Source organism: Myotis yumanensis, unplaced genomic scaffold (assembly GCF_028538775.1).
Source record: "Myotis yumanensis isolate MYYU_CA2020_CCGP unplaced genomic scaffold, mMyoYum1.0.hap1 SCAF_1, whole genome shotgun sequence".
Taxonomy (NCBI): Eukaryota; Metazoa; Chordata; class Mammalia; order Chiroptera; family Vespertilionidae; genus Myotis; species Myotis yumanensis.
In genome coordinates this window covers 216,422,080-216,449,091 of record NW_027223752.1, presented here as the reverse complement: position 1 = coordinate 216,449,091, position 27,012 = coordinate 216,422,080, and the positions used below count along the sequence as shown (strand labels likewise).

The window sequence follows — 27,012 nt, the reverse complement described above, 5'->3', positions numbered from 1 at the left end:
CAGCTCCTGCATTAAGCGTCTACCCCCTGGTGGTCAGTGCACATCATAGCAACCAGTCGGTTCTGCCGTTCATTTGATTTGCATATTAGCCTTTTATTAATAGGCCATTGGTCAGCAAACTGCGGCTCTCGAGCCACATGCGGCTCTTTGGCCCCTTGACTGTGGCTCTTCCTAAGCCTTAGGAGTACCCTAATTAAGTTAATAACAATGTACCTACCTATATAGTTTAAGTTTAAAAAATTTGGCTCTCAAAAGAAATTTCAATTGTTGTACTTTTGATATTTGGCTCTGTTGACTAATGAGTTTGTTGACCACTGATATAGGCTATTATATCCAACTTCAAAATATACATAAATAAGTCACAAAAGGGAAATACTTTGAATGATGTAAACAAATTGTTTAAATAGTCTCTTTATAAGAGTTCTGATATAAATATCTCAGCAGTAAGTTGAAGTGTGCAGCCTTAGTGAAGAAATTCCTGCTACTATTTAGATGCAGTGGTGCTTCACTCACCCCAAGAAGAGTGTGTGCTCATTCATCAGCCAGTGTTTTTCTAAGGTTGCTTTAACAAAGTTACAATGTTTTAACTATTTTTTAGTATATTTTTTTATTAATTTTAGTGAGAAAGGGAGAGAGAGAGAGAGAGAGAAACATCAATGATGAGAGAGAATCATTGATCAGCTGCTTCTTGCACATCCCCTACCAGGGATCGAGTCTACAACCTGGGCATATGCCCTGATGGGGAATCGAACCGTGATGTCATGATTCATAGGTCTATACTCAACCACTGAGCCACTCTGTCTGGGCTGTTTTAACTATTTTGTTGGTGTCCATTTTCAGTATATATTCAGAATCTGGAAAAATAGAAACTATGTTTTTAGTTTTCAAAAAACGTATGCAGTTGATTGAAAAAATTATTCATCTTTACCACTCCTTTGTGATTTAGAACAAGTCATACAAGTCATTCAGAAAAAATTAATAACCATATGATTTCACTCATATCTATAATAATCTATACTAATAAAAGGGTAATATGCTAATTAGACCAGATAGACCAGACATTTTCTGGATATCCTTCCAGACAAAGCCACGGTGGTGGGGGCTGAGGCAGAGGTGGTTAAGGGCGATCAGGCCAGCAGGGGAGAATGGTTAGGGGCGATCAGGCCGGCAAGGGAGAGGGGTTAGGGGCAATCAGGCAGGCAGGCAGGTAAGCGGTTAGGAGCCAGCGGTCCCAGATTGTGTGAGGGATGTCCAACTGCCAGTTTAGACCCGATCCCACAGGGATCGGGCCTAAATCAGCAGTCGGACATGTCCCAGATTGGAGAGGGTGCAGGCTGGGCTGAGGGGACCCCCCCACCCCCATGCACGAATTTCATACACCAGGCCTCTAGTAAAAGCATGATATGCTAATTAGACTGGGCCTCCTTCTGGATGACCTTCCAGACGAAGCCAGGACTGCGAGTGAAGCCCAGGTCCTGGGTGCCTGCCAGCAGCCAGAGGGAAGCCCGGGTCCTGGGTGGCTGCTGGTGGCTGGAGGGAAGCCCAGGTCCTGGGTGCCAGAGGGAAGCCAGTGCCGGCAGCTGGGGGAAAGAAGGCTTACTCTTGCATGAATTTCATGCATCGGGCCTCTAGTGTAGGATATAAAACTGAAACTCATGAACACAAACAGCAGTGTGGTGGTTGCCAGAGGAAAGGGGGTGGGGGGAGAAGGCGGTCCTAATATAAGGTGACAGGAGAAGATTTGACATTGGGTAATGGGCACACAGTGCAATATACAGATCTTGTAGCATAGAAACCCACCCCTGAAACCTATATGTTCATGTTGACCAGTGTCACCCCAATAAATTTAATAAAAAATAAAAAATTGGCTGGCTGGAGGGATCAATGGGGGGGGGGGGAGGGTGGCGGGGACATATCTAATACTTTCAATAATAAAGATTTTTTTAAACATAAAATAAAAATAATTTTAAAACAAAAGAACAAATCATTTCTCCATACCTCAGTTATTTAATCTATAAAATGAAAAGCCTGGATAAACTACTGTTTTGTTATTTTAATTTATTTTGCAATGCTTCCTAATGCAAAATATAGTTGTTTCTTTAGGGAAGAACTGTTTCAATGTCTTATGAGTTTCATTCTGTATCTTAAAATTTCAAAGTGTTAAATTTTCCATTCTACCATGTTTGACAGAAAGAAGCTTTATTTAGATTTTCAGTTGCTTGGCTACTATTAAGCCACTGGCTGACAAATATTTTTGACAGTAGAATCTCTCTTTCAAATGAAATCTTACTAAAACCTCATTACTTAAGATAAATAGAGGTTCAGATATACTCTAAGCTTATTTTAAACGTATTATAAGCTCAAGTTTATAATATTTATTTATTATAAATTTCAGTGTAGAAGACTAAGTCTGTTTTAAAGAACACCCAGATTATTTGTTTTGTTTTGGTAGTCCAATATGAAGAAAATCCTGATTCAAAAATAAGCTGAAAATAGTAACAGTTATTTAACTACTAGAGCAATTTAATTGGAATCTCAGGAAATTTCAGTTAAATTGTTCACACTAAACATAGTAACAGTTATTTTAATTAATAGAGCAATTTAATTGGAAACTCAGGAAACTTCAGTTAGATTTTTTCTAAGTTTAATCTCAAACAGTATCTACCAACCATTGACATTCTTTTTTAAAATTATTTTTTATTTGAAAAAGGGGTGGGGGGGAGAGAGAGAGAGAAAGAGAGAGAGAGAGTTGCTTCTTGTATATGCCCTACGCATTTAGGGTCAACCATCAGCATTCTTGATCATAATTTTTAAAGTTAGGAAAGACCTAATTTTAAGTCAGGCAAGGCCTAAATCTTACATTTTAAAATATTTAGTATAAGGCTGTGACAATTTGACATACTATTTCTTTTGTTATTGTAATAGGTTCTGTCATGTGAAAGAAAGATGAGTTCTTAGGTGATATTTTTGAAAATTAAAAACTATTTTTTAAAACTTAAATTTCAAATGAACCATTTTGGGGGACACCCTCAAGTCCTCCACAGAATCCTATTCTTAGAATACAGTTTGAAGACCATTGCTTGAGATAATGATTCTTCACAAAGCATTACCAATACAATTTAGCCCTTACTATTAGCATAGTATAAATGTTGTTTGTACATTCAATGTTTCCTAAAATACATCATTTTCTAAAAGAATGCAAATAGAGACGGAATTCATTTTTCCCTCAAACATGTATACCATATTTACTATATGTAAAATACTGTTCAAAGTACTTTAAATATGATCATTAATAATCCTCTGAGGCAGGGCTTCTAAATTTTGAGGATGATGAAATTTAGGCAGGTGGAAGTTAAATAACTTGTCCACCATCACAACTGGTAAGTGGTAAGTGGCAGAACCAGGATTCAAACCCAGAGAGTCTGGCCTCACTTTCCACAGTGAAGATTCATGAATTCATTGTGAAGAGGGTAAGAAGCCTTAAAGCCTCTTGTACGGTGTGTGTGTGTGTGTGTGTGTGTGTGTGTGTGTGTATGCGCACATGTGTTTACTTGTGTATACATGTATTTTTAATTGTTGATATTTCCTACTTAGTGATGTCTTCTGATATTCTGTGATAAATTTTTAGATAATTATTCTATCAACTACAGATTAAAGATTAGAATAGTTTAATATTAAGAACAGTGACACAAAAAAGTAGTTCTTAACAGATAACAAATTTTAACAGATTAAAGTTTCAAATAAATTGACATTTCCGTATTATAATATAGCTTAAGCTTACAACTTGTTGTAACAATTACTACAACCTTATGTTGCTGTTTAAAATATGATCATCTTATTTAAAAGCTAGATTGAGTGACATAGTGTACTTTAAATTATGAATTAAAATTATGAAATCATCTTTAAAATATGTGTATTATCCAAATGTAAATACTTAGAATTTTAATTGGCAGAAACTTGGTACAGTTCAAATATTATTTCTTTAAAATAAAAAGATAGTTAAATGTTAACTGAGGCCTCTATACATTAAAAATACATGACCTTTAATAGTAGCAATGAACTGAATTTATTACTCTTCTTTTGTTTTTAATCCTCACCCAAGGATATGTTTTTATTGATTTGAGAGAGAAAGGAAGGTGGGGGAGAGAGACAGAGAAACATAGATGTGAGAGAGAAACATGGACTGGTTGCCTCCCATACATGCCCTGACTAGTGATCAAACCTGCAGCCTTTTGGTGCATGGGATGATGCTCCAACCGAGCCACCTGGTCAGGGCATGAATTTATTACTCTTTCTTTATATAACTAATAGAAAAAATATCTATGAAGCACTACAAGTAAATAATAAGTACAAGAAGAGTTTGTGCCTAATAAAAATATTAAAGTGTTCAAATATTTAAACCATTTGATACATATTTAGAGTAAAAGACTTTCAAATTAGTACTGTATCTTAATTGAAAATGAATTAAAATTGACCAAGGCAGCATTTATATACCATATTTTCTATATTCTAAGACACATTTTAACGTCTCTAAAAATGCAGTGCATCCAACAGCCAAGGGTGTGTCAAACAGATGGCAGCTGTGAAACAGTTGTCATTGCTTTCATGTGAGTTTGGTGTTCTTTTATATGTATACTTAGTGATATCTGATATATCCAGATATATACATATGTCATTTAATTGGTAACATATATTTTTCTAATGGAACATAAATTGACAGTGTGTCTTATATTCAATGGCACCTTAAGTTAATAGAAATACCGTAAGAATAACCTCTTGCCCTGACCTGTGTGGCTCAGTGGATAGAGCATCAGTGTGCGGACTCAAGGGTCCCGGGTTCGATCCCGTCAAGGGCATGTACCTTGGTTGCAGGCACATCCCCAGTAGGGGGTGTGCAGGAGGCAGCTGGTCGATGTTTCTCTCTCATCGATGTTTCTAACTCTCTATTCCTCTCCCTTCCTCTCTGTAAGAAATCAATAAAATTATTTAAAAAAAAAAAAAGAATAACCTCTTTGACTTAAGTGTAGCACTGTTACTTTCTTACCATTCTGCTTGTTCTTTTTACAGACTATATGCAGTTGGTGGTCGGGATGGAAGTTCTTGTCTCAAGTCAGTAGAATGTTTTGATCCTCATACGAATAAGTGGACACTCTGTGCACAAATGTCTAAAAGGAGAGGGGGAGTGGGCGTAACCACCTGGAACGGGTTGCTGTATGCTATCGGAGGGCACGATGCTCCCGCGTCCAACTTGACCTCCAGACTCTCCGACTGTGTGGAGAGGTAATTTCTTGTGCAGGAAAACTAGGAATAAAAAAGAACGCTTTATGCCTCAGACACTTTCAGAAAAATTAATAATTCTTTATTGAGCATCCACCACATGCAATTTTCCTTAGGAGCTTTGTAAATATTGGGTTGTCTGCTCTGCCATCTCTCAGTCTATATCCCAACAGCCTCCTCAGATTCTTCTCTTGTCTTATAACTGCCTGCTTCAACTTTACCTTAGAATTCATTATATAATTTATTAATTGAATCATAGGAAAAATGTTTGTTGTATACCATTTTGTACTAGACACTGTAACTAATAAAAAAGAAAGGGAGTGCAGTGATTTTTTAGAGATAATCTTGAGCAGTAGTTCCCAACATGAGGCACATGCCCCACAGGGGAGCAATTTATTTTTAAGGGAGTGAATTCAAGAATAAGTTATTAACAGTGAATTTTTTGCATTTCTTATGGTTCTAGGGGCCTCGTATACAGTATATAAATATATATTTATGCATTTCAGTTCTCTGTTATATGTTTTGAAACTTTATTTGCTATTTTTCATATCACTTCATATTATTATTATTATTAATATATTTTATTGATTTTTTACAGAGAGGAAGGGAGAGGGATAGAGAGTTAGAAACATCAATGAGAGAGAAACATCGATCAGCTGCCTCCTGCACACCCCCTACTGGGGATGTGCCTGCAACCAAGGTACATGCCCTTGATCGGAATCAAACCTGGGACCCTTCAGTCCGCAGGCCGATACTCTATCCCCTGAGCCAAACCGGTTAGGGCCATATTATTATTTTTTAACAATTTCTTAATGATTTCTTCCTCAGTACTTCAACTGTCCTTTTGTTCTTCTATTTTTCTCTTACATGGATGCCATGTTCTTTGGAAGCTTGTTTAGACCAAGTTAATGGCCTTTTAGGCTTCCTCCACGTGAATAGGAGTTCACTTTTTGAATAATAAGAATTATATGTCACGGGGGGAGGGGGGGGATCAGGATTTTAGAGATGCTTAGGTGGGACATGGCCAAAAAAAGGTTGGGAACCACTGGGCTAGAGGCTAATTAAGAAGTGAAAAGGAATGGGATATTTCTAACACATTTTGATATAAAATAAAATACTGTAAAATAATAAAAGACTCATGAGGCTTAGAAGCTTTAACAAGTCTTCCACACTGGCCTCATGAAACTCAAGTGTGGGGCCAGGTAAAGAGCCTACCATTAGCCCTAACCGGTTTGGCTCAGTGGATAGAGCGTCGACCTGTGGACTGAAAGGTCCCAGGTTCGATTCCAGTCAGGGGCATGTACCTTGGTTGTGGGCACATCCCCAGTAGGAGGTGTGCAGAAGGCAGATAAGAAAGCAGGAATGTTACACCTGCATTTCACCTGTATTGGGGAGAGACTAATTCAGACTACCCATGTTGCATGTTATAATCCAAGAGAGGAATGTGGAAGTTTTTATACACTTTGCCCCATAAATTACCGCAGGCTCAATGCTGTACTGCACCCAGTGAAAAGTTGTTCACTGAGATAAGGGGTATTAGAGCAATATAAGTCATCTTAGCATGTATCTGCTCTTAGATAGACAGCTTTAGGCAATTCTAGTAAACATACTTCATGAAAGGAAGAAGAAGGTCTAAAAATGGACAGCTATAATGATTGAGGCTGTGAGTCATCACATATAGATCTTCACATACTGATTTCCTCAGTAGGCAATTTTCAGTAGGCAATCTAAAAACCTTAAAGCAGTTTTCAAAAAGTATTGAATTTAGCTCTTTGGAAAAGTTTAAGTGGAATGCATCTGCTAAATGAATCTGTAATATTGTAAGTTAAAAGTTTTTAGGAAAATATTGATATTCTATTGACATTCTCTAAACTATGTACAAATGTATTTTATATAACAGATAATAAGACAAAAGATAGGCTTAAAGAACAAAACTATTTTTACATGAAATATTGTGAGAACAATGTCAGCTCCAGTTCTAAAATTTTCTTTCAGATATGACCCCAAAACAGATATGTGGACTGCGGTGGCATCTATGAGCATCAGCAGAGATGCAGTGGGGGTCTGTTTACTTGGAGATAAATTATATGCTGTTGGAGGGTATGATGGACAAACTTATCTTAATACAGTGGAGGCTTATGATCCCCAAACAAATGAGTGGACTCAGGTATGTCATTTCATTTTTCATTATTCTACTTACTCTGTTGTTTTTTTGTTTTTTTATTTAATTATAGTTGGTATAGAGTCTTATATTGGTTCTATTAGTTTCAGGTGTACAGTATAGTGATTTGACCTTACAATGTGGTCACCCCACTAATTCTAGTAATCATCTGTCACACCATGTAAATTTATCACAATATTATTGATTGTATTCCCTTTTCTTTTTCATCCATCTCCTCACCCCATCCCTTCTGGTAACCAGTCATTCTTTTGCTCTCTGTTTATATGAGTCTGTTTTTGTTTTGTTTGTTTGTTTGTTTGTTTGTTTTGTTTTTAGATTCCACATATAAGTGAAATCATACTGTATCTGGCTTTCTCTGCCTGATTTATTTCACTCAGTATAATATCCTCTAGATCAGTGGTCGCCAACCTTTCGGACCTCACAGACCACCAGTGATCCGCGGACCACCGGTTGGCGGCTGCTGCTCTAAATCCACCTGTATTGTCACAAATAGCAAGATTTCATTCTTTTTTATTGCTGTGTAATATTCCAAAGTGTACATATATCCCACATCTTCCTTATCCATTCATCTATCAATAGACACTTAGGTTGTCTTCATATCTTGGTTGTTGTAAATAATGCTGTGACGAACATAGGGCTACATCTAACTTTTCAAATTAATGTTCTCGGTTTTTCTTTATAATTACCCAGAAGTGGAATTGCTGGGTCATATATATCTATTTTTAGTTTTGATATGATATAAATAGATATGATATATCTATGTTTAGTTTTTTGAGGAATCTTCATACTGTTTCCATATGGCCTACATCAGTTTGCAGTCTCACCAACAATACACAATAATATATTTGATAGAGTTGATATCCAAAATATATAAGAAACTCATAAAACTCAATAACAAAAAAATAAACAATCCATTGAAAACTGGACTGAGAACATGAAAAGACACTTCTCCAAAGAAGATATACAGATGGCCAACAGACATATGAAAAAATGCTCAACATCACTAATCATCAGGGAAATGCAAATCAAAATCACAATGAGAACCACCTTACACTAGTCAGAATGGCTATTATCAGAAAGTCAGCAAATAACATATGTTGGTGAGGATATGGAGAAAAGGAAACCCTTGTGCACTTACTCTGTTTTCGTTAAATCAATTCTTTTAGTAAAACAGACCCTCTCAATTTTTTGGAGGCTTATGATCCCCAGACAAGAGTATCAAAATATATAGCCTGAACATGATAAAGTCATCACTTAATTAAATATAAAAAACAAGAGGGACTCATTAATTTTATAACATAATTAAAATCCAAAATTACCTTTAAAGTATAAGTTAATACTACTCAGACAAATTATTGTTAGTTGGTATGCCACCATTTGCCAGCTGGGAATTGGTGAGATGTTCTAGCATTGCTAGAGCTGACAGTACCACAATCAGGCTATGAGAAAGAGAAAGGGAGGGGAGATTGTGGAAAACAAAGAGGGTAGTCAGAAAAATCTGAGCCGCTACCCATACATGACCAATAATTTTTAAATACTCAAGCCACTGACATTTGGGAGCAGATCAAATGGCTGGTCATAACCTAATTAGTTAAGATGGTAATCCTAAATTACATTAACAAGTAAGACACTTGACTTGCAAATTATAGCAAGAGTTCCAAATGTGTCTGTTTCTGGGAGAGCCTAGCACTTCCAGGAATGGTCTTTTGAGATCTTTTCATCATCACCAAGAACAGAATCAGGAATTTTGTCCCCCAATTCAGTATCTGGTACAAAAAAGACATACATATGTTTAATTGAGCCAAAGTTTTTTTTCAAGAAGCAATGATAAGTACTGTTAAGAAAACAAAACTTATGAGAATCCGACTGTCATAGAACTTAACTACTTAGGTAGGTAAGGTCTGCATGTGTAAGGAGAGCCCACCATGTAGAGTAGTGATATGAAGAGTCCCATGGCATAGGCAGTGAGTAGTTATAGAAAACCAAAGAGAACAAAGAAAATGGTTGTTGAGAGGGCTTCAGTGAGAAAGAAGTTGGATTTAAGCTAAACCTTAATGGATCCAACTCAGAAAGTAGAAAGGGGAAATTGTGTGAGAAAACATGAAAGAAATGTCACCAAACAGAAATATGTAGGCTCTATTCAGGAAGTGTGGCTGGTTGAGAAGAATAGGAGTTCTTATTGGAGAGGAAGGTTGGGGTCAGGATGGAAATCCATGGAGGTCAAGCTAAAGAGTTTGGGCATGAGAAGTTGGTGGAGACTTTTAACCAGGAGAGTAATACAATAACAAAACGTTCACCTGGCAGTAGATGGGGACAGGATAAGGTGGGTTAGGGCAGAAGTGAAGGCTTGAGTTAGAGCTACAGGATTTCATTGGAAATTATGTGATTACCTCCCCTCAACCTTCCACCTTGGCAGAAGTAGTGTGAATGATAACCATGAAACCCAAAACGGGATAGAAGAATCTCTTTCTCTGAAACAAATTTGATTTAAACCCTTGGGCCAGTTATAAGGAAATCTATTGGCCAGTATTTGAGGCTTGTTATTGCAGATAATTAATGCTTTATGCTGAATCATTCTGTATCAAAACTAATAATCTATGACCACATAGCTATTTTTTGTGCATTCCACCTCTATCACTATTTCACAGCACCTAAGTGTGAGCTTATAACCATAGTATCTGAAAACTAAATGTTTCATTCAGTGTTCCAACAAATGGACGAGAGGACATTTGAACAGGGAATGAAATGAGGTTACAAAATCTTAAGCCATCACCCACCCTACTACCAGCCTTGACCCAAAGCAGGAGGTGCCTGCATTGTATTTAATAAATTCTCTAAGCTAAACTTGCTAGCTGGTTGTCATGACAACATGTACTATTCACAGTGTAGAGATTTAGTGTCTTGGTTGTTTTGAGAAAAACTGCTAATTACAAACAGATGCTTTGATTTTAATGCCTTAGAAGTCACTCCTAGAATACTGTAAGTAGATATGGTTTTAAAATAGATTATTTGTTCAAGGAGATAGAACAGTGATCAAAACAACTGATTCAGATGGAGAATAACTGAGAATTTTCTTACAGTTGAAGTCTGTTGTGTTCTTAAAATCCACTAATTGATACAAAAACTTTATATTAGTTCTTTATATTAGTCACTCTTTCCCAAATGCTAACATTTTATTTTTCTTAGGTCAAATGCATAGATTCTTACTACTCTCAAAGTAGTTCTTTGAAAACTATTCTTTCCATATTTTTGTTTCCACTAGTAATTTTCTAGTGTTTAGGATACATTAAAAAAAAAAGAAGAAGAAGAAGAAAGACAGCCTGGCTGGTGTGGTTTGTTGATTGAGCATCAACCAAGCACCAAGAGGTTGCCAGTTCGATTCCTGGTCAGGGTACATGCCCAAGTTGTGGGCTTGATCTCCTGTGATAGGTATGCCGGAGGCAGCCAATCAATGTTTCTCTCTCATTGATGTTTCTATCTGTCCCTTTTCCTTCCTCTCTCTCTCTCAAATCAATAAAAACAAAAAATAAATTAAAAAATGAAAACATTTTTTTAAAAGGACAATAAGTGAAAAATGTAAGAGCTGTTCCTTATCTATAAGCAGTTTATATTCCTACCACTCACACTTCTATCTCACTGTCATAGAGTTCATTCATCAGGTTTGTTTCCACTACTAGGGAGTTGAATATGATATTTATTATTTATTTACTCTGCTAAAAATCAGTGGCATGGGTTTAGCCTTTTTCAGCCATGCATAGAGAAAGCAGTCATTATTTGCGAAGTTACTGTTTTTTTCCGGAGTAAGCAGATGCCAGGCATGCAGTGTATTTTGTGTATTCTCTGAGATAATCCTCCTACAGGGCCCCTCTAGATAATACTTGATATTTTCTCCATATTGGTCATAAAGTTGCTTTTAAGTATTCAGCATTTTCTCACAATATTAGCATTTCCTCACACCCATATTGTACACCATTTTACCCAAAACATCATACTTCATGTAGAACAATTCCTCAGTTATAAAAACAACTTTTCACTATATATATATATATATATATATATAAAATATATTTTATGAATTATTATTTTATGAATTATTATGTTGTACACCTGCAACTAATATAATGTTATATGTCAATTATATCTCAATTAATAAAAGAAAAAATCACCTTTAAAGAGAAGTGAGTAATACATAATCATGTGATGTACCCAAGTGATGTGGGATGTCTACGAAAGGTTCACATCAGGAGGAGGTTTTGCGGGGAGGAACCAGGCCAGCGGTAGGCCTGGGGCAGCAGCCTGTTGCCAAGGAGTATGGACTGTTTCAGTGTTTCACCAACTAGTCTAGTGTTATCAACATTTTTACCTACAAACCCAAACCATATGTCTTTTTGTTTCTTTTCAGGTTGCTCCATTGTGCCTAGGAAGAGCTGGGGCTTGCGTTGTGACTGTAAAATTATAATTTAGTGTTTTGGTTTCTAAATGAAAATATCTTCTTTTATGAATTTGGTACATTTATCCTACTATCAATGGATACATTTTTAGGAAATTTGCAATGCCACATTCCTGGGCACAAAGTGCCTGATCTCAAAGTGAAGATATTTTTAAAAAGGGAGGATGAACCAGAATCATATACTTTCATTTCTTAGTAAATCAAAAGTATAGCTGGTAGGTTATGAACATATGTCCCTCATATAAAATACAAGAACAAACACACTGCTCCTAAGCACAGCCCAGTGTTAATTGGAAATTTCATTTCTTAATAATCAAACACATTATCCAGATTTCTTTTATTGCAGTGCAAATAGACCAGATAAAACTTGTAACCTTTTTCTTTGTAACTTTATCATACATGAGTTGCAGTATTTTTTATTCATTTCCTTGTTTAACCATAACCACTCTTTTAATGATATACGAAAGAGTATGCTATTTAGTTTAGTGGGGGTCTTTTTTTTCCAGAAATAGCTGTAATATATGTGCTTTGGTTGTGGATTTTTTCTAAAATAAAGAAAAACATTAAAAAGTTAAAGTAATAATGACCAAATAAAAACTTGATATGATCGTTGGAATATATTTAAATATCCATCCTATTATATTTAGATTCACCAAGAAGTACATGTTATGATATTCTCAGATTGGAATTGAAACATGGTGTTCTGCATTAAACTTAAGATATGCAAATTTATGTAGAAAAAAGAAATGTTATATACCCTATAATGTTCTTTCACCTAACAAGTATTTAATTATATGAATTTTTCTTTTATAAAAGATGTTTTTATCCCTTTGTGCTTCTTTGTAATCAGTTTGGGGGAAATGGGATATTGAATGTTTGAAAAATAAGTTTAAAATGTTTATTACCCAAAGTTTTGTACATTTGTAAACTCTAATTACATATGTGGATGTTAATGCTCTCAGTGAATTGCTTATTGTTTGCAAAAATGCACTGGGCAGTAACATTTTATGATAAATCCTTTAAGGTATAAGTCATTAATTTATATCCTAATATAAATGAATATGATCTAAATACCCATATTTTAAAATACAGTGTTGTGGTTAATGTGTTTTTGCATTTTATATCAGGGTAACCTTTATTTTAGTTGCTTTCTTTAAAAATTAAAACAAACTTTTTTGAGCTAATTTGAATGCTCATGCACTGTTTCCACATTGTTTCTAGAAATCAAGGAACTGAGTACTTCTGTTTCCCCAAACAAAACCTGTAGTTATTTCATTTTTGTGACTGTTAAGAAAATAATAGTGATGGTGACAAATACATTAATATTTCATAAATTTATTATATTATGAATATGAATTCAATTATTTTCCTGACTAGGAGGATCAGCTGTGGAGTATATTTATATATTTAGAGGAAGGGAGGGAAGAGGAAAAGGTATATGAAACAAAACAAAATTTTCAAAAGCAGAAACATATCAGTACATTATCCCTTCTTGTGGAGGCTTAGACCTGTGATTTGAAAGGAAGCACGAGTACATGTACTTGTGATCATCCCTTAGAACACTGTCATCCACTCTCTGGTTCCCTGTGCCCACAGTGGAGCCAGACTCCTTAAAGTAAAGGAACTGATTTCCCTCTTTGAGGACCTTCCTTTCTTTTACGGATTCATTAGAACAGTTCCTTTGATTTTCTGTCCCACTAGAGGGCCTCTCTGATGCAGTTTTATAGTCAATAGGACCTGCTCTCCTGGATACTAACAAAGAGAACCATTTATTTTCTAATGACAGAACATTTGCCAAACACTCCTTCTTCCAGTCTAGGGTCTTATAAATCTAGAGGAAAATATGGCTCTTCCTTGTATCCATCATCCAACATTGCTGCCTTGACTTTACTATTATTCTCTCCATTGAGATGTCTAGTTGCTCTTTATTTTAACCCCAATTAATGACCACCATATGAAAAACAATATTTGGTAATAATTATTGAATGCTCATTATGGACTGGGGACCTAGTTTTTGCATGCTTGAATGCACTGAATCCTCACAGCAACCTTGTGAAGTACGTTCTATTATTCTTTTTACGGAAAAGGAAACAGACTTGGAGAGGTTAACCCCAAGATTATATATAGCAAGTAAGTGGTAGAGCAGGGTTTCAGGGCAGGCAGTCTGGCTCAAGGTCCACACTCTTATCATTCCTGCTTCTAGGTAGAAAAAGACAGGCTTCATTTTATGTGGGGAAGCATTCATTTTAGTCAAAAGAATGAAGTTTATGCTTTTTAGAAATAAAGTTTATACCAGTAACACTCCTATCAGAAAATTTTGGTTCCTGATTATTGGGGAGAGATTTTGCTTAAATATCTTATGGAATTTTGTATACATTTTGCTTTAGAAAAGTAAATGCAAGAAAGCATGACATTTCAAGTTTTATAAATATTAGATAAATTGCATTGTATTTTAGATAACTGAACCATAAATAAATTTATTCATAAAAAATAAGCTTTATTGCCAACAAATTAGATACTCTATATGAAATAGGCAAATTCCTAGAAATGAAAAAATTACCAAAACTAAGTCAAGAAATAAAAAAATCTAAGCAGATCTATAACAAAGAGTTTGGATCAATAATCAAAAATCTCTCAACAAAGAAAGTACAGAGCCAGATGGGTTCACTGGTGAATTCTATCAAACATCTAAAGAATTGACACCAATTCTTCTTAAATTCTTCCAAAAAAAAAAAAAAGAGGAGCTAGCACTTCCTAATTCATTCTATAAAACCAGCATTACCTTGCTTCCAAACCAAAGACAGATTATATACCATGACAAACTAAAATTTATTTCAGGAATACAGGGATGGTTCAACATACAAAAATCAATCAGTGTGATATACCACATTAATAGAATGAAGGAAGCAACAAGGACAGTAATATGAAAATAAAGCTCTTGGTTATTTAAAAAAAAAAAAGTATTTTTCTTTAAAACAGTTTTTTAATAACAAAGCTTTATTTTCATATTACTGTCCTAATTTTTTTAGCTGTTGCTCCCTTCATTCTATTAATTTGTGGAATATAATGAACAACATAAACTGATGAACAAAACAGATTGAGAGCCCTAACCGGTTTGGCTCAGTGGATAGAGCCCCAGCCTGCGGACTCAAGGGTCCCAGGTTCAATTCTGGTCAAGGGCATGTACCTTGGTTGTGGACACATACCCAGTGGGGAGTGTGCAGGAGGCAGCTGATCGATGTTTCTCTCTCATCGATGTTTCTAACTCTCTATCCCTCTCCCTTCCTCTCTGTAAAAAAATCAATAAAATATATTTTTTTAAAAAGCAACAGATTGAGAGACAGAGAACCATCGATCAGACCACCAAACCTCAGAGGGAAGGTAGGGGAGGGTGTGAGAGTAAGAGGGGAGAGATCAACCAAAGGACTTGTATGCATGCATATAAGCCTAACCAATGGACACAGACACCAGGGGGGTGAGGGCATGAGTCCGGGGGGTGGAGGGGCAATGGGGGGATAAGGACACATATGTAATACCTTAATCAGTAAAGAAAAATAAAAATAAAAAAGAGGAAAATGGCATCATCTCACTAGATAAGAAAATGCATTTGACAAAATTTAACATCCTTTCATGGTAAAAACTCAGCAAACTAGAAAGAGAATGAATTTGCTCAACCTGTTAAAAGGCATTAATGAGTCCTGGCTGGTGTGGCTCAGTTGGTTGGAGCATGGTCCTATACACACTCTGTACACCAGAATTCACAGGTTCCATTCCCCCCTGGTCAGGGCACATACCCAAGTTGTGGGTTCAATCCCTGGTCTGGGTGTGTACGTGAAGTAACCAGCCAATTGACATTTCTCACATCAGTGTTTCTCCCATTTCCTTCCTCTCTCTCTAAAATCATTTTTTTTTTAAAAAGGCATTCATGAAAAACCGACACCCAGCAATATACTAAATGGTAAAAGATTGAAAGCTCCTCTACAATCAGAAAAATGCTCACTTTCACCACTGTTGGTCAACATTGTACCAGAAGTTCCAGTCAGAGCAATTAGGGAAGAAAAATCAAGGAAACCCCAATTAGAAAGAAAGAAGCAAAACTATCTCTATTGGCAGTTATGATCCTGTAGATTAAAAATCATCAAGAATACACACACACACAAAAGACTGAGAACTAATACAGTAATGCTTTGCAAGATACAAAATCAACACACAAATGTCAGTTGATTTTTATACACTGGCAAAAAAATAATTCTGAGAAGAAAATAATTTTATTTACAATAGCATCAAAAAGAACAAAATACTTGGGAATAAATTCAACCAAGGAGGTACAAGGCTTATACACTGAAAAGTATAAAACATTGCTGAAAGAAGTTAAAGAAGACCTAAATAAATGAATGGAAAGACATCTCATGTTTGTGATGTTAAGATGGCAATACTCCCCGAATTAATCTACAGCAGTGCAATCCCTATCAAAAAGCCGAATGGCCATTTTTTTTTTTTTTAAGAAATTGGAAAAGCTGATCCTGAAATTCATATGGAATTTAAGGGACTCAAAAGAGCCAAAACAATTTTGAAAAAGAACAAAATTGGGAGAGTCACATTTCCTGATTTCAAAATTTGTTACAAAGCTACGGTAATCAAAACAGTATGGTGCTGACATAAGGATAAGCACGTAGGCCAATAGCATAAAATAGAAACTCCAGAAATACACTATAGTCTATTGATTCTAACAAGGGTACCAAGACCATTCAATGGACAAAGAACAGTCTCTTCAACAAGTGGTGCCGAACAACTAGGAGGAAGAGGCAAAGCGGAATGACTACTAAGTGAGTAAGGAGTTCCCTTTTGGGGTGATGAAAATATTCTGGAACTAACTGGTGGTGATGGTTATACAACATGGAGAATATACTAAACGTCACTTATGGTAAATTTTATGGATATTTTACAATTGTATTAGGTACATTACAAATTGTTATTTAAATGGCATAACAGTAAGCATTATATATATATATATATAATGCTATGTAGTAAGTATATGATTAAAGCTGCATTTATAGCCTTCCCAAAGACAATTTTTAAAAATGGGATTTGCAATTAAATAAATTTAAAAGCCTGACAGAAGGTCTCTTTAGATCTTAAATCTAGTCTAAAAAGACAGTGATACACACAATGGAAACCATAAGGGGCAAGTTTGATTTGGAGCTCTTCCCTAAGGCCTGGTACACAACACTCCATAAATGTTTGCTGAAAGTCAAGATAGATATTTTTTTATAAACTCTAAACTATTTGGAATTGTTGCCAATATTTCAGCTCTTACTCAGGAACAAATATTCAGTAAAGTGATAGGTAATTTTACTGTGACTAGATTATTAACTCGTATGGAATATTTTTATTCTTTTTCATTTTTTAATTAGAGTAAAAAAATTAAATGCCATGAAAAGTCTAAGCCTGCTTTTGGCATTTCATCCTTCTGGATCTCAAATACCTTTATCTTTATAAGAGTGTACCAACTCCCCCATCAGAGACCCTTATTTGTAAGGCCTAAGAAAGTATATCTATTTTTTATCTACTGGGCCTGAACAACACTGACATTTTGTGAATCTCTTAAAGAAATGCAGTATTGCTTGATACGGATATTAGTATCGTGACTAGCTTTGACTGACACCCTATATTACCCAGCCCTGAATAGTTATTTCCTTTGAGCTAATGAGGTGCATCTAGAAAGTGAAGTCAGGGAAGCTTAGGAACCATGTTCAGGGCCCTCGGTCTATACCCAGGCTGAAGTTGGGTCCATTTAATGACAATTCTTTGTGGGTAACAAACAATTATATTTAATTGAAGTATTTTAAGATAGCTTTATATTAGAGAGTGAATATTATTTATGTGATGTTTATGCCTTAAAAGAACTGTAAGTTGGGAAGGCACACAATGGCTCAATGACTATTGGGTTATGCTGTAAGTGATGGCGTGACAACACTGAGGTTAGAGAAGCTGTCATTTAAAGAGCTGTCTCTGTTAGTGACAGGAATAGCTGTGCTGTGTGAGAGCTTCAGAGAAAGAAAATGCTCCGTAGTAAGTCTGGCAAAAGCTGACCTACTTATCTGTCTGATTCTGTATCAGAGACTCAGGAGCAAAACTGCAGACAAGGACTGGGGAAGTGAGTTAATCCAATTGAGAATTAATTTGCCTCAAACTTTCTGATCAATAAGGCACCGAGCAAAACAGTGGGGAGACTAAAATCTTACATGCTAATAGACTATAAAACAAAGATGGGCAAAGAATGTTAGTTCCTTAAGGGCACATACTTGGATATATTTTTGTATCCCCTGAAGCAATTAACATTTTATTCACTGTTGCATCTGTAATAGGCTCTGGCTAAACCAGCTAGGACTATTATTCCCACTTTAGATCTGGGTGCACAAATTCAGAGGAAATTGGCTAAAGGTCAAAGAACTAGTGAATGCCATGAACTGGGTTTAAACTGGGAGTTTAATTCACTATTACAAGATGCAGTACTTAAAAGAGTAATATTTCACAATAAATATATAAACACATGAAGCAATGCACAAAAGTAAAATCATTTGAAAAATCTAAATGTGGTGCTCAATACTCATATTTAAATGTTAAATATGCAATGACCACTACCTACCGGCTTTGTTTAATTATTAGGTTATTGAAAAAAGTTATGTTCCCACATCTGAAAAGTCTCAGCCAATTTCTTGAATACACATTAAATTGACCCTATTATGTAATTTTCATCACAGTTGAGGTAAAAATGAATGTTAAAAAATAAAAAGATAACAGCGCAATTTTATAATACAATAAAAGAAACAATGCGTATAACCTATCAGTAGGTTCTAGCATTCCTAAAAGGATGTCCACACTAGCCAAGAAAAGGAAATAAGACCATCCAGATTGGAGAGGAGTAAGTGAAACCAGTAAAATTGACCATAGAAAATTCTAAGAAATCCACTAAAAAAAAAAATCAATGAGTTGAGCAAGTTTTCAGGGTACAAGATCAATATACAAAAATCAATTCCATTTTTCTACACTAGAAATAAACCATCTAAAAGTGAAATTTTAAAAAATTCTATGTATAATAGCATCAAAAATAAAACAAAATACATAAGAATAAATTTAACAAAATAAAGAAAATTTTTGGACACTGAAAATTACAAAATTGTTTAAAGAATTAAAAAAAGAAAATCAATGTGAAGATAGATCGCATTCATGGATCAGGGAACTTTTTCCCCACAGGCTTAGGGGAAGGCATTCAGTCTTTCACTATGAAGTACGATGTTAGCGATATTTTTTTTGCAGATGATTTTCCTCACTTTAAAGAGGTTACTTTCCACTCCTAGTTTAGTTTTATCATGAATGTGTGTTGACTTTTTAAGGGTATGGAATTTTGTCGAGTGATAATGTATTTTTTAAAAAACATTTTCATTTCTTTCAGAGAGGAAGGGAGAGGGAGAGAAACATCAATCATGAGAACCATCCATCGGCTGCCTCCTGCACGCCCCCTACTGGGGGTGGAGCCGCAACCCAACACGTGCCCCGACCAGAATGAACTGTGACCTGATTCATAGGTCGGCGCTCAACCACTGAGCCACACCTATGAGCCGGGCAATGTGATCGTGTATTTTTTAAATCCGGTTTTCTATGCCACTGAAACTGTTTAAGAGCTCATTCTGCCCGCCCACTTTAGCTGGCTCATTTAGTTGGCCCATTAAGGCCTTGGAATAAACTACCTCTCCCATCTTATCCTTTAGAGCCCAGAAACATGGGGGGGGGGGGGGGGGGGGGTGACACCTAGGCTCGCTCACCCAAGCCCTCTTTACAAGGACTGTGTAAGGGTGTCAGCCCCCGGAGCCAATCCCCACCTCCTCCACCCAGCATTCCGCGCCGTTCGCGGTGCCCCAGGCTTCACGTGAGACGGGGCGGAAATCTACTCAGGACTCACAGAGCCCGCCTCCCCTGGGCGAGTCTCCAGATCCCATCCAATCAGCTCCCAACCCGGAAACCGCGGCGCTGAAAGGTCTCGCGACGCTCAACTCCTCCGGGCCCTGCAACCTGGCGTCACGTGATCCCATCCACGTCTCCCGCTCTCCTCCGCGGAGCACCGCCCTTCAGCTGGTGCTCGCTGATTGGCCACTGCTCGCCTGGTCTCCAGGGTGACGGGAACGCGGTAGCCTTCCTGGAGGAGACCAGGTGCGCCTGCGCAATCGCGTGGCCGCTCCAGTCTGGAGATGAAGGTAAGTAACTTACAAACCCTGGGGGCGGGAAGAGCGGACCTTCCCTCAGGCCGAGGAGCGTGGCTTTGAGAATAGGGACACCCCCTCTTCCGAGTGCGTGGGGTGGGGAAGGGGAAGGGCAGGGAGGGAGAGATGAAGGCGCAGTTGAAGGAGCGAGGGGAAAGGGAAGAAAATAGAGGAGAAAGCAGAGAGGGAGGCCTCTCATCTCTGGGGTCGCTACCGGAGTTGACGCGGTGCGGGAAGGGGAGTCCTGGTCCGGCCGGAAATGAGCAGCTGGAACAGAAGAGCCCAAACTTCGCTGCGCGGAAAGAACGAGTCGTGGGACTGTGTTTGCAGGGTCGTGATGAAAGGGACTCGTTCGCGTGTCACGAGCTGCCTCATCTCTTGGAGCGAAACCCCTGGCAAGCTGTGCAACTGACCAGCTCCTTGCACACAGTGAAGAGCCCCCGAAGGAGTAATCTCTAAGCGTACTGCCTGTGATTTGGTCCTATTGATGCATCACCTGGTGGCGAGAATACAGAATTCACGGAGAAATCTGCACACGCAGGTGTAGAGGCTCAAGAGCGTCATTCTCTGCACGCACGGTGTCCAGGCTTGGGCTTCTCGTGACCCCACTCCTGGGTCCCTGGCCGCAGCTCCTGCACCTTTCCGCTTTCCCGCAGTACCCGCCCAACCCAGCCCGATCCGGCAAACAGATGGAAAGCTCACTTAAAAAGTTATTTTATACGTCCCTATGCTTCCTCGTGACTATTAGTGTGCAAATTGGAATTGACAGACCGGTCATCATAACTCACATTTCTAAAGCTCTTCACAATTATGAAGAATCTGAAGGGAGGAGATATTATTCCTGGTTTAAAGTTGAGAATTCTGTGTTTGAGGCAATTTACACGCGACTTTAAGCCCTACAGCTAATGTAAAAAGCAACATTTAAGTTTCGGTTTTCCGGTTGTGAAGTGCGCACCATTTCCACTGCACTGTATGGGGAGCATCTGTATAGAACCGTTGAAAAAAAGTATGTATGACCCCATGGAAGTCTACAACGAAGCTAATGAAATTCAAGTTCACTAGCAGGAAGGGGTTCCAAGGAAATGTAGTCACAAAATTGCAAAAGTAAGATGCTTTTATTTTTTTTTTCTTTAAAGATGTCTTCATGCTCCACAAAATTGGATATACCTGTGATTTTTCCCACCTCTGTTTTCAGTTGAGATGGATTTCATCTCTTTAACATACAAAATACCTATTGATAACTGGGTAATTTTGAGCATTGGAAGCATCATCACTGTGAATATTAAGCCACCTATAGTAGTATGTAAACTGCATATGCCTACGCATGGGCATCATTGTTTAATCTGTAATTTAACCTAATATTAAAATCTAAATGTTTTCATTCATGTTCTCTGTTCCTAGATGTTCTGATGGGCACTGTTTGATATAAATGTGTGAGTCAATATAATTTAAAATTTTTAATAGCTACATTAAAATATTTTTAAAACAGATAAAATTAATTTTAATGATATATTTTATCCAGTAGATCCAAAATATTATTTCAACATGTAATCAATACAAATATTATCAAAGAAATTGTTTGTATTCTTTTTCATAATCTTTAAAATCCAATATGCATTTTATATTTACAGCACATTAAATTTGGTCTACCCACATTTCAACTCTTCAATAAAATTTCAAGTCCACATGTGGTTTGTGGCTTCCATAACCACAGTTCTAGATTGTCTACGTGAAAAAAAAAGAATGATTTTTCAACTTATACATTGTTCATCCAATGGCCAAACTAAACACAATGATGAAGTAAATATAACTGATGGGTAAAGGAAGAAAATAATTTTGAACGAAGTATATCATTCTTTTAATCTTAAACATCTATAAAACATGAAACATACATTTTTATAAAGTTAATATTCAAAAACTTTCCAAAGCAAAGAAGTTTTAGAATAAACTCTCCCCTGTTTTTTAAATATTTTTTTATTGATTTTGAGAGAGAGGAAAGGAGAGGGATAGAGAGATAGAAACAGCAGTGAGAAACATTATCGATTGGCTGCCTCCTGCACGCCCCCTACTGGGGATTGAACCCACAGCCCTGGGCATGTGCCCTGTCGGGGGATCAAACCCATGACCTCTTAGTTCCTGGGTGGCCATTCAACCTCTGAGCCACACCTGCTGGGCTCCCCTATATATTGAGGTCCATACTTAACCAGATTGTGAGTTTTTTTTGTTTTGTTGATTAATCATTTTGTTTGTTCTACTGTTGACTTCTTTTGGATAAGCTCTAACATAAGCCTTCACCATCCTGAATCCTACTGTTTTCATGATCATATTTTGACATGTCTTCTGACTAACCCTTAATCATATGTTTTGTGTGTTTTTTTTTCTAGCGTGTTTTCTCGTTGCTAGAAAAGAATTGGCTTGGTGCACCGATACAGTTTACCTGGCAAAAAACATCAGGAAACTACCTTGCAGTAACAGGGTAAGAAATCAGTGAATTTATAAAATCATCCTGACTCCAAACGGTTGTATGCCCACATAACCACCCATCTATTCAGTAGAAGTTGTTGTGTTTATATGGTGGGAAAAGTAATATCTTCATCTCCATTAACATCAGAGTTCATGGAACCTTTTCCTCAGTAATAACTTTTTAGATTCAAATTATGAAATTATGATGAGAGAACATTGAAAGCACTTTTATGGCACCTAAACTTTTATATGCATAGAGAGATAAAGAAAAGAAACATTCAAGTCATATTTTTGTGTTCTAATTGCTTTTAGAGCTGACCATATCGTAAGAATCTTTGATCGCCATGGTCAAAAAAGAAGTGAAATTAACTTACCTGGGTAAGTACAGAGTTGGATCAAAAACTTTTTCAAGCTTTGTTGCCTAAAAGATAAAAAGGTATTGTCTTAAAGCCACAATCAAATGAATTTTATAAGATATATAACCTCTATCTCCTCTTTTGCTTTCTCCAATTGCAAAGTATTTTTTTAATATCGTAAGTAGTTAATGAAATATGTAGATAAATAGCATATGAGTTAGAGTTTAGAAACACCCATATATTCATAGAGAAGCTTAAAGGCAGGATTAGAAATGATTTCATATGAAAGAATTCTTATGTAATTATAAACATGCCTTAGATGTGCCTGTATCACTATAGTATCTCCTGCCTAATAAATTGTTGAAAAATAGTTACTTTCACATGCTTTTTAAAGGACAAAGACTTTCTTATATCTATACTGCCAGCAGTCGGACATCCTTAGTGCTGCCACGGAGGCAGGAGAGGCTCCCGCCACCACCACTGCGCTTGCCAGCCGTGAGCCCGGCTTCTGGTTGAGCGGCACTCCCCCTGTGGGAGTGCACTGACCACCAGGGGGCAGCTCCTGCATTGAGCTTCTGCCCCCTGGTAATCAACGCACGTCATAGCGACTGGTGGTTCCACTGTTCGGTCGATTTGCATATTAGCCTTTTATTCTACTAGAGGCCCAGTGCACGAAATCCATGCAGAGGTGGGGGGGGGGGGGCGGCATCCCTCAGCCCAGCCTGCATCTTCTCACAGTCCGGAACTGCTGGCTCCTAACTGCTCACCTGCCTGCCTGATCGCCCCTAACCATTCGTCTGCCTACCTGATCACCCCTAACCATTCACCTGCCTGCCTGATCACCCCTAACCACTCTTCCTGCCTGCCTGATCGCCCCTAACCACTCTGCTGCCTGCCTGATCACCCCTAACTGCCTCTGTCTCAGCCCCCACCGCCGTGGCTTCATCTGGAAGAACATCTGGAAGGACGTCTGGAAGGACGTCTGGAAGGTCGTTTGGCTGTCTGGTCTAATTAGCATATTACACTTTTATTATAGATTCAGGAAATAATTCTAGATCACACTAATCACGATTGGAGCATTTTTAATGATTCAGTGTAATCATTACCTGTGTTATTTTTACTGATAGTCTCAGTGGTTATTAAGTGTGTAGTCGCTCTCACCTAAATGTTCTTATGCTGCTGTGCTTTTACAGTTCACGGCTGCTTTCTGTAGTTGATTGCCACCACCTTTGCAAATCTCATAACAGCCTTTTCCAATTCCTGCTCTGCCACCACCCACCTGAGGCCACCATTTTGGCATTTCCCGTTGCTCTCCATTGTGGCCTCTGGCTTCTGTATTCTGGGAAAGAGGTCAAGGTAGTTATCATTATGTCTAAAATACAATAAGGAGGCACTTAGTAAAAAACTGTTGAGTAAATTGTATGATCTTTATTACATAAACTCTGCAACATCTATATTGGTTACATAATGACCTTATTTTTTTACCTCTGAATATTTTTTTGCTATATTAATTATAATTGAGTTTGACTGACAAAGGATCTCCAGATAAATAAAATGCCTTTATATTTGTCTTTAATTGATAGATGATTTTAACAGCAATTTGGAAGCTTTCCTATTTTCATATTCCAAAATCTCTAAAACTACTACAGAACATTTAGGTCCCAGAACATTTTAACAATTTGAAGAAAACTGAAGTAATCCCCAGCTATCTTAAATGTAAATCTGTGCAAGAACAAAGAATATCAAAATGAAAAATTCGGCATCAAGAAAGAAAGGTCCATCCCCAAGGAAGTGTTTAAATTATAACAAGCATTGGGAATAATTTTGAATAGTAAGAAACCTGTTAAACAGAGCATTTCCTATTTAGAGCTATTTTGTCATCTCAATTGAATCACTCTTCTCATTCCATTAAGATATAAAATGAAAATAAATTTCTTAACCATCACTTCAGAATTCAGTCTTTCCACTGTTTGCAATACTACATCTACCTGGCCTTCAACTATTTTACATGCAGTTTATCTAAATATGACTTCATTACATATGAAGTACCTTCTTTTTCTCTCTGTAAGTCTAAAGTAACCTTTCAGATGACCGCTTGATTCCAGTTGGGATTCATTTGTAGGGTGTGTTTTACCAAAGGGCCGGATTCTTTAGAGGGTTCAAGGAAATCTGTTAACTTATTAGGTATAATTATATTTAATATGGCATATGAAAATGGTATTTAAAACAGAATTAAAATTTTTCCATCCTATCAACAACAAAAAATTTAAGTTAGTCTTATCCAAGCAGTGAATAGTGAGTTGTATTTTTCACTAGAAATTTTATGACCTATTTAAAATAGCTTGAATGGTCTTGTTGTAGACAAAAATCACAAACAGGTGAGTATTTAAATGTCTTTCCTCTACTTTAAAAATATGGACAGTGATGTTTTGCTCTCTTTTTTCAAAGTAATTGTGTTGCTATGGATTGGGATAAAGACGGAGATATCCTAGCAGTGATTGCTGAGAAATCTAATTGCATTTATCTATGGGATGCCAACACAAATAAAACCAGCCAGTTAGACAGTGGCATGAGGTAAGGGCAAATCTTTGGTTTTTTTAAAACTTCACTTAAAAATATTACTTGTAGGTTTGATGCTAACATTACTTATTGCTTTCATTAGAGATGTATCAAGAAGTTATCTATATTATAAAAAGCCAGTTACCGTAACGCCTTAACGACCAAATGACTGGTCACCAGGAGGTGCAATGATGGGTCCCGCAGCGTGGCGGGTCTGGGGTCTCGTGCAATTTCGCGCGTTGGGCCTCTAGTTTTTTTATAAAAGAAAAAAGTCCATTTCTTTTTTTTGTTATATGTAGTCTTATTGATTTTGCCCATTAACTAGAATATAATAGTTACGTTATGAAATATAAATAGCTCCTTAAGTTGTTTCTAATGAAATAGACTAAAAAGTTGAAAGATGAGACTAAAGTGTATTTGGGGAAATGGGATTGGCTGCAGGCATGGCTGGACCTTGAGGTTCTGATGATGCAATCAAGACTCTTTCTTTCTTTTTTTAACCCTCACCCAAGGATATGTCTTTATTGGTTTCAGGAGAAAGAGAGAAACATCAATGTAAGAGAGAAACATCGACTGGTTGCCTCCTGTACCAGGAATGGAACCTGCAATCTTTCTGGTTGGTACATGGGATGATGCTCCAACTGAGCTACCCAGCCAGAGCTCAAGACTATCTCTTGGCTCTTCCTTGCTCTATATTTTGTTCATTCTAAGTCAGACACTGTCCATAGCAACTGGCAACTATTGGCTTATATCATTCTTTGCAACAAGTTACACCAGAGAAAAGAGCATGTTCCCATCAATTCACCCATGTCCACTCAGTTTCTCAAAAGGTCTCTGAGTGGAGTAGGCAGGGCCATCGGATCGATACTTCCACTAAATGAAGAATAGGGTGAGGGTGTGGGCAGTTCTCAAGTGGAAAAAATCCTAGGCTGACAGAATCAATTACAAGATCTCTGCTAAAATAGAAACCATTTTCTCATTGGAAAAGAAAAATTTGTCAATATTTACAACTTAAGCTTTGCAATTTTGATCTTGGATAAGTTTCTTAGCCGCTCTGTAAGCCTCAATTTCTTCATCTATGTGTAATGGGTATAAAAGTCATATATGCCTTGTGGCATCATATGGCCCACAGGTGGGCAGGAAGAGATCGCCCATATACCATAATATAAATCTACACATTCCCAGTTTATTTTCCAAGGAATAACAACCCAAAGAAAGCAAGGTGGCCATGCAGAACAGGACCAAACACAACCTTAGCAGTTCCCCTTGACGCCCCCCAAAGTGATCCACAAGGCATGCATCCTCAGGTGGTACCACCTGCCCGTGTAAAGTGTTGCTGGGTCTAAGAACCCTCATTCCTTACTCTGTCCTTTTACATTTGGGTGTACATCTATTGTTGAAAGTATTACAAATACACCCCCCCCCCCCCCCCCCCCCCCACTGACCTCTCCTAACCTGAACACA

General features: G+C 37.2%; 2 protein-coding genes across 6 annotated transcripts in view; both read left to right on the top strand.

Moving 5' to 3' along the window:
- Positions 1-14,321, top strand: part of KLHL5 (kelch like family member 5) — a 79,070-nt gene extending 64,749 nt beyond the window's left edge. Inside the window, exons 9-11 of one of the 3 annotated variants that reach the window (XM_070397881.1) lie at positions 5,068-5,280; positions 7,273-7,444; positions 11,862-14,318. In XM_070397881.1, coding sequence (XP_070253982.1) covers positions 5,068-5,280; positions 7,273-7,444; positions 11,862-11,918 — 442 coding nt within the window. In that variant the 3' untranslated portion in view covers positions 11,919-14,318. Of the gene's footprint in view, positions 1-5,067; positions 5,281-7,272; positions 7,445-11,861 lie in introns of all 3 variants that reach the window. The other 2 variants (XM_070397888.1, XM_070397872.1) reach the window with 2 other exon arrangements.
- Positions 14,322-20,119: 5,798 nt separating this feature from the next.
- Positions 20,120-27,012, top strand: part of WDR19 (WD repeat domain 19) — a 73,885-nt gene continuing 66,992 nt past the window's right edge. For all 3 annotated transcript variants that reach the window (XM_070397834.1, XM_070397824.1, XM_070397843.1), the window contains exons 1-4: positions 20,120-20,164; positions 22,555-22,646; positions 22,946-23,011; positions 25,438-25,563. In XM_070397834.1, coding sequence (XP_070253935.1) covers positions 20,159-20,164; positions 22,555-22,646; positions 22,946-23,011; positions 25,438-25,563 — 290 coding nt within the window. In that variant the 5' untranslated portion in view covers positions 20,120-20,158. The remainder of the gene's footprint in view (positions 20,165-22,554; positions 22,647-22,945; positions 23,012-25,437; positions 25,564-27,012) is intronic.